A 12,022-nucleotide genomic window follows, 5' to 3' on the forward strand; every position below is an offset into this window, starting at 1 on the left:
CTGTTCCCCATCCTTTGAAATGCTCTCCCTCCTCGTCGCTCCCTCTTGGATGTCCTGACTTCCCTCAAGTCTCAGATGAAGTCCAACCTTCTGTGTGGAGCCTCTCCTAATTCTCTCTAATCTTAATCACTTCCCTCTGAGATCTCCCCTAACTTTTGCTGCATATAAAACTTATTCATGTATAATTGTTTTCATGTTATCTCTTCCATTGTACCCAGCTCCTCAAGGAGGGACTGTGGGATTTTTCTTTCCTTTTGTTTCCTTTTTGCCTTTTTTTGTATTCCCAGTGTTTTGTACAGTTACTGACACACAGTAGTCATGTAATAAATGCTTAACTGACTGGCAACAAAAATAATAATATAAAATACTCTGTTCAAAGAAGACACAAACAGGGCAATTTTGTTGATAGCTTCTTAAATATAATGGGTAGCTTGTGAAAACAAATTATTCTTAACAGACATTTATAATAATAATCAATAAACATTTATTAAGTACCTACTATGGGCCAGGTAGTAAGTGATAACACTGGGAATAAAAATAGATAGAAAGAAAAAAAGAGAGAGAAAAAGCATTTTTAGACTTCCAAATCATTTGACTTATGTTTTTTCTTTTATCCTTGTAAATTAGGTGTTATTATTATCCTCATTTTACAGATAAGGAAACTGAAGCAGAGAGTGGCTAAGTGATTTGCCTAAGAGCACACAACCAGTTAGTGTCTGAGAAAGGATTCAAATTAAAAAAAAATTAGAAATGAAACTTCAGATTATATGATAAAAAAGTAATCATAAAAATCATTTGGAAATTATTTTTTAAACTAGCATGTCCCACCTCTGACACATTTTGGCTGTGAAATCCTGAGGAAGTGACCCAACCTCTCAGTGACCCAGACAACTCCCTAAAATTGCAGAGTGGGGAGCAGGTACCAGTCTGGATTAATAGGAAAAACTGCTCCTGAGAATCTCCCTCCAATGGTCAAAACCAATCCAAAAAAGCAAAACAAAACCTATCAAAAAGAAAACTACGAGGAAAAAAGTAGAAAAGGGGAGCAGGCAGAGATAAGCAAACTCAATGCACTTATCACAGTGTCTGGCACATAATAGGCGCTTAATAAACATTTACTGATTGATTTGAGACTTTAACTACTTGTCAAAGAATTCTCTACTTGACAATTGCTGGAAAACTAGGAAAGTAGTTTCGCAGAAACCCAGTTTTGATCAACATTTTACAGTATAAACCATAATAATTCAAAATGGATAGATAACATGAATACTAAAAATCACACCATTTTTAAGTTAAAAGAATCAGAAAATGTACCTTTCGCTGCAGAGCTCTTATTTAGGCATTGTTGTTCATCGTTCATTTTTGAAGAAGATCGAGGATATTACTTGCACATGAGGGAGGCAGACTTGCACAAAATCATCTCTTCCAAAGTATTCAAAGTCCAGTGGCTAGTATGTGTCTGAGGCTAGATTTAATTCAGGTCCTCCTGACCCCAAGCCCAGCACTCTCTATATCACCTAATGGCCCACAGCTCAGGTGTCTGTATGTGTATGTATATGTATATATCTATATGTATATATGAGTATAGGTATGATCCTTACCCCTCTCTTTGTATCTGTTCTTTTCCTATTTTCTTATTACAGCTAACTCTGTGGCCTTCCATTCTCTTTAGAACTCCTACATGATTGACACAAAAATGATCCGATAGAGAAAACATAATAAATGTATTGATCCAAAATGAAATAAGTGAAACATGAAACAGACACAGTGCAAAATGTTTGCTTAAAAATCCAAATATAATTAAAATATTTTAAGATACAACTTTAATATGTGCATTTTTCCTTAATAATTTCTCACTGAAGTAGCACTTCTAGATTTTATAGTCATACATAAATATAGTACATGATAGGGAAAAGAAGTCTTCAAACAAGAAAAAACAGTTGGCACATTCATGAAGTAGGATCCTATTTCTAGTTCTGCTATAAAAAAAAAATTCTATTTTTTTACACAGCAACTAACTTCGACCTTGGGAATTTTGACTCCACGAAAAGACTGAATGGTTTGGATTGTTACTGACAAAAAAATGTTATTGAAATTCAGGCTCATATTCTTAATTGACAATCACTACTATGTCTAAGGAAGATGATCAAGGTTATTTCAATTAACCAATTAGTTAAAATTGACCTTTGAAATATAAGCAGAACCCTAATTGATGATGAATTTGCAAATTGATCTATCTTACAGTTAACATTGGCTGTTTGACCTTTAATCAAGACATTTAGATGGGACCAAAACATACCAAGTACATCATAGCCACTAGTCAATATATAATAATTGTGTTCATGCTTTTTCATTATTACATTCACTCTTATCAAATTAGCTTTGCTTTGATAACTGGAGCAAAAGTTTACACAGAAGCTATAAGTGCAATATAAACTGAATAATATAGCTTTTCATCTAATCTCGAGTTTAAATCCCAATATTTCACTAATATATTTTCTTACATTAATTCAATACTGTAGAAAAAAAAATACTTGTGTATCTGAACAACCACTCTTTTTTAAATCAGATGGGCAGAGTTGACTTCATATAGAACAGAATTTAGTTAGAAATTGATTCCAAATCAATGTAAATTTATTAAATTTTTTCTATATTCAAGATACTGGAATTACAAATGGTTAAAAAACATTAACTCCTTTATAAATTTGGTGAATGAGAGTAGAAGACGGAAAGAATGTGAATACTGGCCCCATGGGCTATCATCACTTAAGATGACATTTCAAGGTTGGACCCATCTTTGCTGAAACAATAAAACAAAATAAATTCTAAAGAAACTCTATCATGTATGGATCTGCATCTACATGTCTAGGTTTTAAGGTAGTCCCATTATCATTGTGTTTTTATCTGCTTTCTTCTGCTTAGTATTACATATAGTTGTGTGTGTCTGAGTACTCACGTTCTTTTGTATCTATAACCAGTTGACTATGCCCATGATTAGAGTATCTTAATCTATATTATCTTATGCATTTGTGTATCTCTTTGTATTGAGAGTGTAAAGGACTCTGCTTTTTGTCTTTATATCACTATGCTCTACCACAATGCTTTGGTCCACAGAAGGCACTTAGTTAATGTAGGTGGGATTAAATGAAATAAGAATGAGTGCAGGAATATGGTCAGAAATGATTTGAGAAAATAGATTTTGGAAAAACAACAATAACAATAAAAATGTATATGTGTGTGTGTTTGTATAGACACATACATATTATATGTACAATACACATATTGCATATATATGTATATAAGTAGCAAAGTTGGACCACTGAGTCTCTACTCCAAGTCCAAATCTAACATTCTTTCCACTTACACCACATGGCTTTTCAGAATTCTATGTTATAAAAATTTATTCAACATTTTACTATTGAATCTTGCCTTGCCTTCATGATAAAAAGGCATATTCTTCATATCACTACATCATTACTTATTCAACATTCAAAAGACATTTATTAAGTGTCTATTATGTTCAAAGCAGAGAGACAGTTGGTTTCATGGATAAGGGCTTGAACTAGAAGTCGTGAAGACCTAAAGTTCAAGCCTTACCTCTCACACATACTGAATCATGTGACCCTGGACAAGTTACTTACACTCAAGGTACCAAGGCAATTTTCTACAAAAGATAATTTCTAATTGATTGTCAATGATTTTGTTAAATACAATAAAACAACAACTTATAATAAAAACTTCATTATAGGACTTGCTGTTGGGAAGATAAGTCCATATTAATGAATAATCTCATAGTACATCTGTAACATAATGAGTAGATACTTAAAAATAATAAAGCTCTCTTTTTCTAATCCTAAATTGGTCATAAGACTTTTTGATTGGTCCTATGAGTAATTGTTTTAAAGAATAAATAAAGCTCCATTTATAAACAGTATCCACTAGATAGCAAATAACTGAAAGGTTTACATGTTTAAAAAATGTTTCCCTAAGAAGGTTAAATATTTCATCTAAATCCTTGTTTACTATTAATGGTGCTAGCAAATCCTTATTTCATTTTTTTTTACCCAGGCTTAGTAGGGAATAGGAATGGGAATAATTAGAATGAGGATTTACTGCACTATTATTAAAAGATAAGGAACATTTTCTGTTTAAAAGAAAGATGTTTCATTGGTGGTGAAAAACCTCCATATAGTAAAGTAGTTGAAATAAAAATAAGAAAAGGTCACTAGAACATTTTTTATAAGACCTAGGACAGGAGTGATTGTCCCCAAAGCAGCAATCAAACTAATTCGAACAAACATAAAGGGGAAATCCTGTAAAAAGACTCCTAAGGAACTCACAAGACTTTTGTGTGGTACGACTATGATTCGAAGCAGAGAGATATAGCTGAATATATAAACAGGATATAACCACCTTGACTTAAACACTGAATGGTGCCCAGAAACTCTCAGCATCTCAATGGTGTCCGACCACATGATGAAGCTATTCAGAAAAATCTCTGCACGTTTGTCTTGCCGGGACATGGTCCTCAAGATTCCGGAGCTGAAGGGTGACTCATCAGCTACGGTGGGTACAGGTTGATGTTTCTGGGTGAATGTCCTTGGCTTGGGCACAGGAGTATCATTTGCTGGTTGGGGGGCTGGCCTGTTTTCCTCACTTGACTCAGTCACCGTTCTCACTTGCTGCAAATTAGTTGTATGGGTATGTGAAACTTCATTTTCTGAAATAAATATTTAATTGAGTCAATTAAAAAGTTATACTACTTTAAGGAGAATTTTAACATATTTTTATAGACCTAGAAAGACATAGAGCTAGAAATGATTATTAACTTACCAATGGCATGATTTCAATGTATCAAAATAATCAAACATTTCTCAAGGATCTAGTTTGTACAGAGCACTTGGGGAAATGAAAAAGTTACATAAGACATAGACTTTGAATCTCAGGTTACTAAAACAGGAATGCTGCAGACAGTTCAACAAGCAGATAAAACTCAAAACTTAAACTTATAGTTTAAGAATAACTATAATGTACCACAAAGGTGCAAACATGAAGATCATGAGAAAAAAGAGGCCCATAATACCCCTGAAAGCTACCCAAATCAGTTTAAAGTGAAATTGGGAAATATTTCCCAAAATAAATAAAAATACAACAAAATATAGATAATGCTAATATATGGTTTTCTAAATCAAAATGAAGCCTGCAAATATCCTTATGTATAAGTTAGTGCCACCATTTTTATTTCAGTTTGGTACCACTGATGGACAAGATTATATAATAAATGCATTATTGAGATATCATGGGCAGGGGAGAGACCAAGAAGAAGGGTTGCTATTATAAGGGTAAAGGGAAGGAATGAAAAAAAAGCCTTATGAAAGAGAGAGCATTTAAATTGAGATACAAAGAAGGAATAGGAATCCCAAAGGCAAAGAGCTGGAGAAAAAATATTCCAGGAAGTACTATGAGTAAAGACAGAAAAGTAGGAAAAATAAATTAACAAAAAGAACATAGTTAGCTTAATGTTCATTGTGCATGAAAGGGAGCAATAAGTCTAGCTAGAGATAGATTAGAAAAAAGCTTTGAGGGCAGGCAAAAAAGTTTTGAGTTTTACTCAAGAAACAAGAAGGTACTATTGAAATTTATTGAATAGAAAAAGAGTATTTATTGTATCTATACAGAAGTATGGAATGACAAAGTTTGTTGCCAGAACATATCTGGAATTTATTTAATTATGGAATGGATTGAAAGACAGAGGACTGAAATAGAATGAGGGCCTCCAAATAGTTTTCCTTTTCTATTCATTTGCACAGGAAAACAAGAAGAATCTAGGACTAATTAAAAAAAAGGGGAAGAGTACTTCAGACTCAGAGTCTTTGGCAAGTAACTGAAAAGGAAGGCCCTAAAAATAATTCCAAAGAGGTATAGTTTGGAAATTGGAAATTACACAAGAGTTAGAAGGAATTTGTAACCTGGATTCAGAAAAAGGCTTAGGCCATAGATTTTGTTCTAAATCATCAAGAAGAGATTAAAAAGACAGGCTTATTCCCCAATTGAAAAATGGTCAAAGGATATGAACAGACAATTCTCAGATGAAGAAATTGAAACTATTTCTAGTCATATGAAAAGATGCTCCAAGTCATTATTAATCAGAGAAATGCAAATTAAGACAACTCTAAGATACCACTACACACCTGTCAGATTGGCTAAGATGACAGGAAAAAATAATGATGATTGTTGGAGGGGATGCGGGAAAACTGGGACATTGATGCATCGTTGGTGGAGTTGTGAACGAATCCAACCATTTTGGAGAGTAGTTTGGAACTATGCTCAAAAAGTTATCAAACTGTGCATACCCTTTGATCCAGCAGTGTTACTACTGGGATTATATCCCAAAGAGATTATAAAGAAGGGAAAGGGACCTGTATGTGCACGAATGTTTGTGGCAGCCCTTTTTGTAGTGGCTAGAAACTGGAAACTGAATGGATGTCCATCAGTTGGAGAATGGCTGAATAAATTGTGGTATATGAATATTATGGAATATTACTGTTCTGTAAGAAATGACCAACAGGATGATTTCAGAAAGGCCTGGAGAGACTTACACGAACTGATGCTGAGTGAAATGAGCAGGACCAGGAGATCATTATATACTTCAACAACAATACTATATGATGACCAGTTCTGATGGACCAGGCCATCCTCAGCAACGAGATCAACCAAATCATTTCCAATGGAGCAGTAATGAACTGAACCAGCTATGCCCAGAAAAAGAACTCTGGGAGATGACTAAAAACCATTACATTGAATTCCCAATCCCTATATTTATGCACACCTGCATTTTTGATTTCCTTCACAAGCTAATTGTACAATATTTCAGAGTCTGATTCTTTTTGTACAGCAAAATAACGTTTTGGTCATGTATACTTATTGTATATCTAATTTATATTTTAATATATTTAACATCTACTGGTCATCCTGCCATCTAGGGGAGGGGGTGGGGGGGGTAAAAGGTGAAAAATTGGAACAAGAGATTTGGCAATTGTTAATGCTGTAAAGTTACCCATGCATATATCCTGTAAATAAAAGGCTATTAAATAAAAAAAAAAAAGACAGGCTTAAGATCTATAGGTATTACTTAGCTAGCTGCCTATTCTGTGTTTAAAAATAGCTAATTCCTTGGAGACAATATTCTTCTTTTGAAGATGAAAAGTTTATAATAGTCAAAGTTCTGAAAACTGACAAATTCTCAACAGGAGGAGAAAAAAGTAGTTAAGAGCTTTTCCTTATCCAGATAGTGATATTTTGAAGGCATCCTTCCCCTATAAGAACTGAAGTTTAAGTCTCTTTGGGACCTAAGTTGAAAGAAGGATAGAACAGTACATTATCCCTTTTATGGGGGAGAGATAATACCTCAGCTAGTGACTCTAGCTGAACCAAAAAGCATTGTTCCTGTGATTAAGGAACTCACATTTGAGTGAAGGCTTATGCAGAGTCCTAGGGAACATCTTTTTGTCAGTGACCATAACCTGGATTAAGATTCAGCAAAGAAAACTGAGAAGGAGTAAATAATTGATTTATTTCAGAACGTGAAGACAGGCTATATAACTTATTTGAGGAGTATTCAGGCATGTCCAAGGTGGACCAGGAGAGAACAATGTCTTAAAAATCTAGAGTAAGAAAAATAAAAGAGAAGAGGGTTATTGGCAGTATCAAAAACTGCAGAGAGGTCAAGAAAGATGAAAATAGAGAAAAAAGTCATTAAATTCTGCAATTAAGAATGGTTGGTAACTTTGGAGAAAATAGCTTCAGTTGAATGATGAGGTTGAAAGACAGACTACATGGAGTTTAAAGACTAGGAAGGAGCAAAAAAATGGAAGCATCCCATTCAAGATAGCCTTTTCAAGATTAGCCGTGAAAGGGAGGAGAGATATAGGAAGATGGCTCTTGAGGGGGTTTTGAAGATAGAGAAGATAGAGATATTTTTGTGGGCAGGTCTTTAGAGAGAGAATGAAAATTAGTGAGAAATAGTGTTGACAGAAAGGGATAAACAACTAGGAAAGACAAGATGGAATGGGATCATTTATGTATGTGAAGGGCAAGCAGATGGGCCAGTTCTTCATGTGATATATGGGGCAAAGGAACAGTAAATAGGGGGAAGGCATCTGAGTTAATGTGAAATAAGGAGGAAGAGAGAAGAGGAAGTTCTTAGTAAATGGTCTTGATTTTTTCAGTAAAATGTGAAGCAAGATTTTCAGCTGAATGGATAATGAGGAAGGGCAACCTTGGAAGGTTTGAGGAGAGATAAAAAGATTTGGAAGAACCACTAAGGTGAATGAAATAGTGACTCTACTGAGGGAGCATAAAAGAATTCCCTTATCACAGTGGGAATTTAGGGAAGATTTGTACATAAATTTATGATAGACCCAATTGACTTAATTTCATGATTTTCTCTGACTTCATTCAACAGCATGTGAATAGGAATAAAGACATAAAATGATAATAGCAAACCAGAATTGGGGCTAGGCAGAAAAAGGATAATAGGATAAAAAAATAAGAGACTTGATAGCATGGAGTTGAATTGGTTTATCAAAGGAGGAGAATACGTCATGGTCTCCGTCTTCCAGTTCTGATTCTGACTGAGTTTGTGTGAGCTTATATGGTCTCTTATCAAAGGTGTGAATCTTGTAGAACTATAATAAATACTAAGTATATGTACTGAAATAGAGAACTGTTAAGCACCCTGCTAAACAACCATTGTCTCTATCAATTCCACTGACTTAGCACCTTGAAGAATCCTTTGTTTCAGGTTCAGAGTTCTGGTCCATAACATCTCTTTTTGTTTTTCTCAAGGAGGTGAAAACCCCAATAAAGAGGTGATCACTCCTTCCCTGATGTCTCAAGGAAGGGAGATGAGAACACCAAAGGAAATGGGAAATCAAATTAGATTAGCGAGTTTCTGAAGGGGCTCACTTGAAACAGGTATACAGAAATCCATCAATATGGGAGGTATTACACATAATTACATAAATTATATAAGCACATAGCAATATAACACAGGCTAGGAATGAGGTAAGAAACAACATGAATCAACATGAGAATTTATACATGTCCATAAGTCCTAGAAATAGTTCAAAAGGAATCTATTGTCCACTATTTCATGTGCCAGGAATCCAATAATTCCTGTAAGTTTTGAAGTTCTGCAATAGTCTCATCTTGTATTAGGGAATCCAATTATTCCTGCTGGTTTTCAACTGCTGCAACAGTCTTTATCAGCCATGCTCTTTCAGTGTCAGATGTTTCTTGGATCCTCTCCTTTGTTTCAAGGTTTTTCTCTTTTTCTGTCTCTCTCCAGGTGCTCATTGCCACCCATCTGTTTCCTTCTCCATCTGTAGGAGTACAAGCAAACCCTCTCTCCCAGGAAGTTAACTTATCTAATTCCCTTCTATTTACCACTTTCTAAATCTCTCATCATCTGGCAATTACATTGGAGCTGCTTGCACTGGACACTGCCCTTCTGTCGGATTAATAAAACCTATATTCTCTCCAAATATAATCCCTTTCTGCCATCTGATTGGTATTTTCCTGATTAATCACATCAGAGCCCTGAACTTCTAACGGTGTAAACTCAGCTGGCATCATACCCCATCTGTCTTTTGTATGATATCTTGGAGCTGGGCTCTACCTCTCATTTACCTGGGTCAATCTGCATTCAGAGGCCAGTGAAAGCCTCGAATGCATTTTGGACATGGGGTTTTAGGTCTTCTTTCACCCTGTCCTCTCACTTTATCTCTTTGCCTACACTGGGTTCTCAATGTCCAATTTTTCCACTGAAAATATCAACGAGTTTCTCTCAAAGTCCCTTGCCAAGAGGAACCCTGTCTTCCCATGTTCATCATAGCCTGGGCATAAAAGGCATTTGTGCCCACTGTGGCACAGCGCCTTATGATCTCCTCTAAAGGAGCATCTTTGTATAGTCCCCATATAATTCTTTTGCACACCTCACTGGCATTTTCCTTAGCTAGATGTCTGGCCATTATTTCTGTAGCTACATTTTCTCCAATGGTTCTTATGACAGCTGTCTGCAAACATCCCACAAAATCTGCAAAGGGTTCATTGGGACCTTGCTCTATTTTTGTGAAGGCTTCCCCTCGATTTTTCCCTGGGAGGGAGCCCCAAGCTTTTATAGTAGCAGTAGCAATTTGCTCATACACTATTATAGGATAATTAATCTGTGATGAATTTCTGCATACTAACCTTACCTGCTAGTTGGTCAAAGGTGATTTGTATATTAACTCCTGTTTGCTTATTGCACTAGGTTTGGATCCTACATAATTCATAATACTCCAAAAGCCACAACAAATTTTGTCCAGGTTCTAAACATGTCCTTACTATGGATTTCCAATCACAAGGGGTTAAGATTTCAAAAGCCAAATTCTCCAGTAACATCTTAACATAAGATGATGTAGCCCCATAAAGAGTGCAACCCTTTTTCAAATCCTTAATTTTTTCCAGATCAAAAGGATCAAACAGATCTTCTCCTTTGTTGACCTGAAGAGTTAAGCTCTTCAATCACAGGGTATGCATTTATTAAATCAAATACATCCTTTCCTTCATTTTTTGCTTTAACCAATGCCTTTTGAAATCTTGTCATAGGCTGCTTCATAGGTGATGCTTATTGTGTCACTGCCTCTCCCCGTCCTCCTTCTTCCTCCATCCATGAAGGGTTAATTGAGGGGAGTAGGTCATGAGATGGGGAATGCATTAATGCTTCCTGTGTGAAGCGTCACACTTAAAATTGTACTTAACTCCTTCCTTATTTGATTCTTCATCCTTTTCACCTAGTTTATTTGGATCCTCCCTCTCTTGCTCTTTCTTCTTTTTCCTAAAGCCAGTTGTATTAAATTGTATGTATAAAGTATATCTTTGAAATTAAGTCAGGTCCATTTTTATTGTAGAATTGACATAGTTGCTCTCTTACTAATAATTTCCATTCCTCTAGATCCAATTCTTTTTCTTTAGAGAACCAAAGAGATGTGTACTGTACAGTTTCTAAAAGTTCAGTGATCTGCTCCCAAATTATAATCAAACCTAGGCTTTTCATAAGTCTGACAATGCTCTCTGCACACTTCCCTTGAATTGGAAAAGAAGGCTGTTTTCTAAACATCTGTCCCATTTTAGCTGAAATACTACTTTAACCCTTAACAAAGTTTCCTTGTCTATTTTTGTATTCACCCTAATTTCTGGGTGGAGGAGACTTTTCCACTGAAATCAGGATCGTGTCTGCCCCAATGTAATATTCTTCTCTAAAATGTAATATTCTCTGTTGAGGTTTTCTTGGGGTCTCTGGAGGCAGCCTTAGTTTCAATTCAGTAATCACCATACGAGTACAGCCAGGAGTTAAAGTCCAACTCCTTTATTTTCTCTTTCCAAGTCTCCTTTCTTGGGGCCCAGTTAGCTTTCTTAGAGGCTTATCTCTCTCCTTGGTTCCAAGAGCTTAAGCTCCCACCTGCCTTCTCTGGCTTCTGAATCTCCCTGACTGAGGCTCCAAGAGACTCTAGTGTGTTTGTCCTTCTGGCCCTGAGAACTTCTTTCTTATATGCTGTACACTGAGTACAAACCAATCATTATATCACTAGGAAACCATTATTTGTTGTAGGATTAAATCAATGCTAAACTAGATTTAACCATTGTCTCCTCAATTCCACTTAATACCTTGTTTCAAGTTCTGGCATCTCCTTGTAGGATTATCAATCATACTGAACCATGCTAAATTAGATAACTATTGTCTCTATCAATTCCACTGACTTAGTACCTTGTAAGAATCCTTTGTTTCAAGTTCAGAATTCTGGCCCATAACATGTATGTAACTGGAATGGGAAAAAGGAGTAGATAATAGGAAAATATTGAAAAACTGGGATGTTAGGACATTTGAAGGAATATTCCAATTTATATGTTGAAGATCCTTGTGATAAGAGCACAAGTTGGGAAGTAGAGAAAAACCATAAACCAAATACTAAATTCAAGT

At 35.4% G+C, this 12,022-nt stretch overlaps 1 protein-coding gene across 1 annotated transcript in view; it reads right to left on the reverse strand.

The window, feature by feature from the left end:
* Positions 1–1,720: 1,720 nt before the first annotated feature.
* Positions 1,721–12,022, reverse strand: part of TMEM236 (transmembrane protein 236) — a 46,077-nt gene continuing 35,775 nt past the window's right edge. Inside the window, exon 4 of the mRNA XM_031939903.1 lies at positions 1,721–4,720. Coding sequence (XP_031795763.1) covers positions 4,149–4,720 — 572 coding nt within the window. The 3' untranslated portion in view covers positions 1,721–4,148. The remainder of the gene's footprint in view (positions 4,721–12,022) is intronic.

The sequence above is a fragment of the Sarcophilus harrisii genome, chromosome 5 (assembly GCF_902635505.1).
Source record: "Sarcophilus harrisii chromosome 5, mSarHar1.11, whole genome shotgun sequence".
NCBI lineage: Eukaryota > Metazoa > Chordata > Mammalia > Dasyuromorphia > Dasyuridae > Sarcophilus > Sarcophilus harrisii.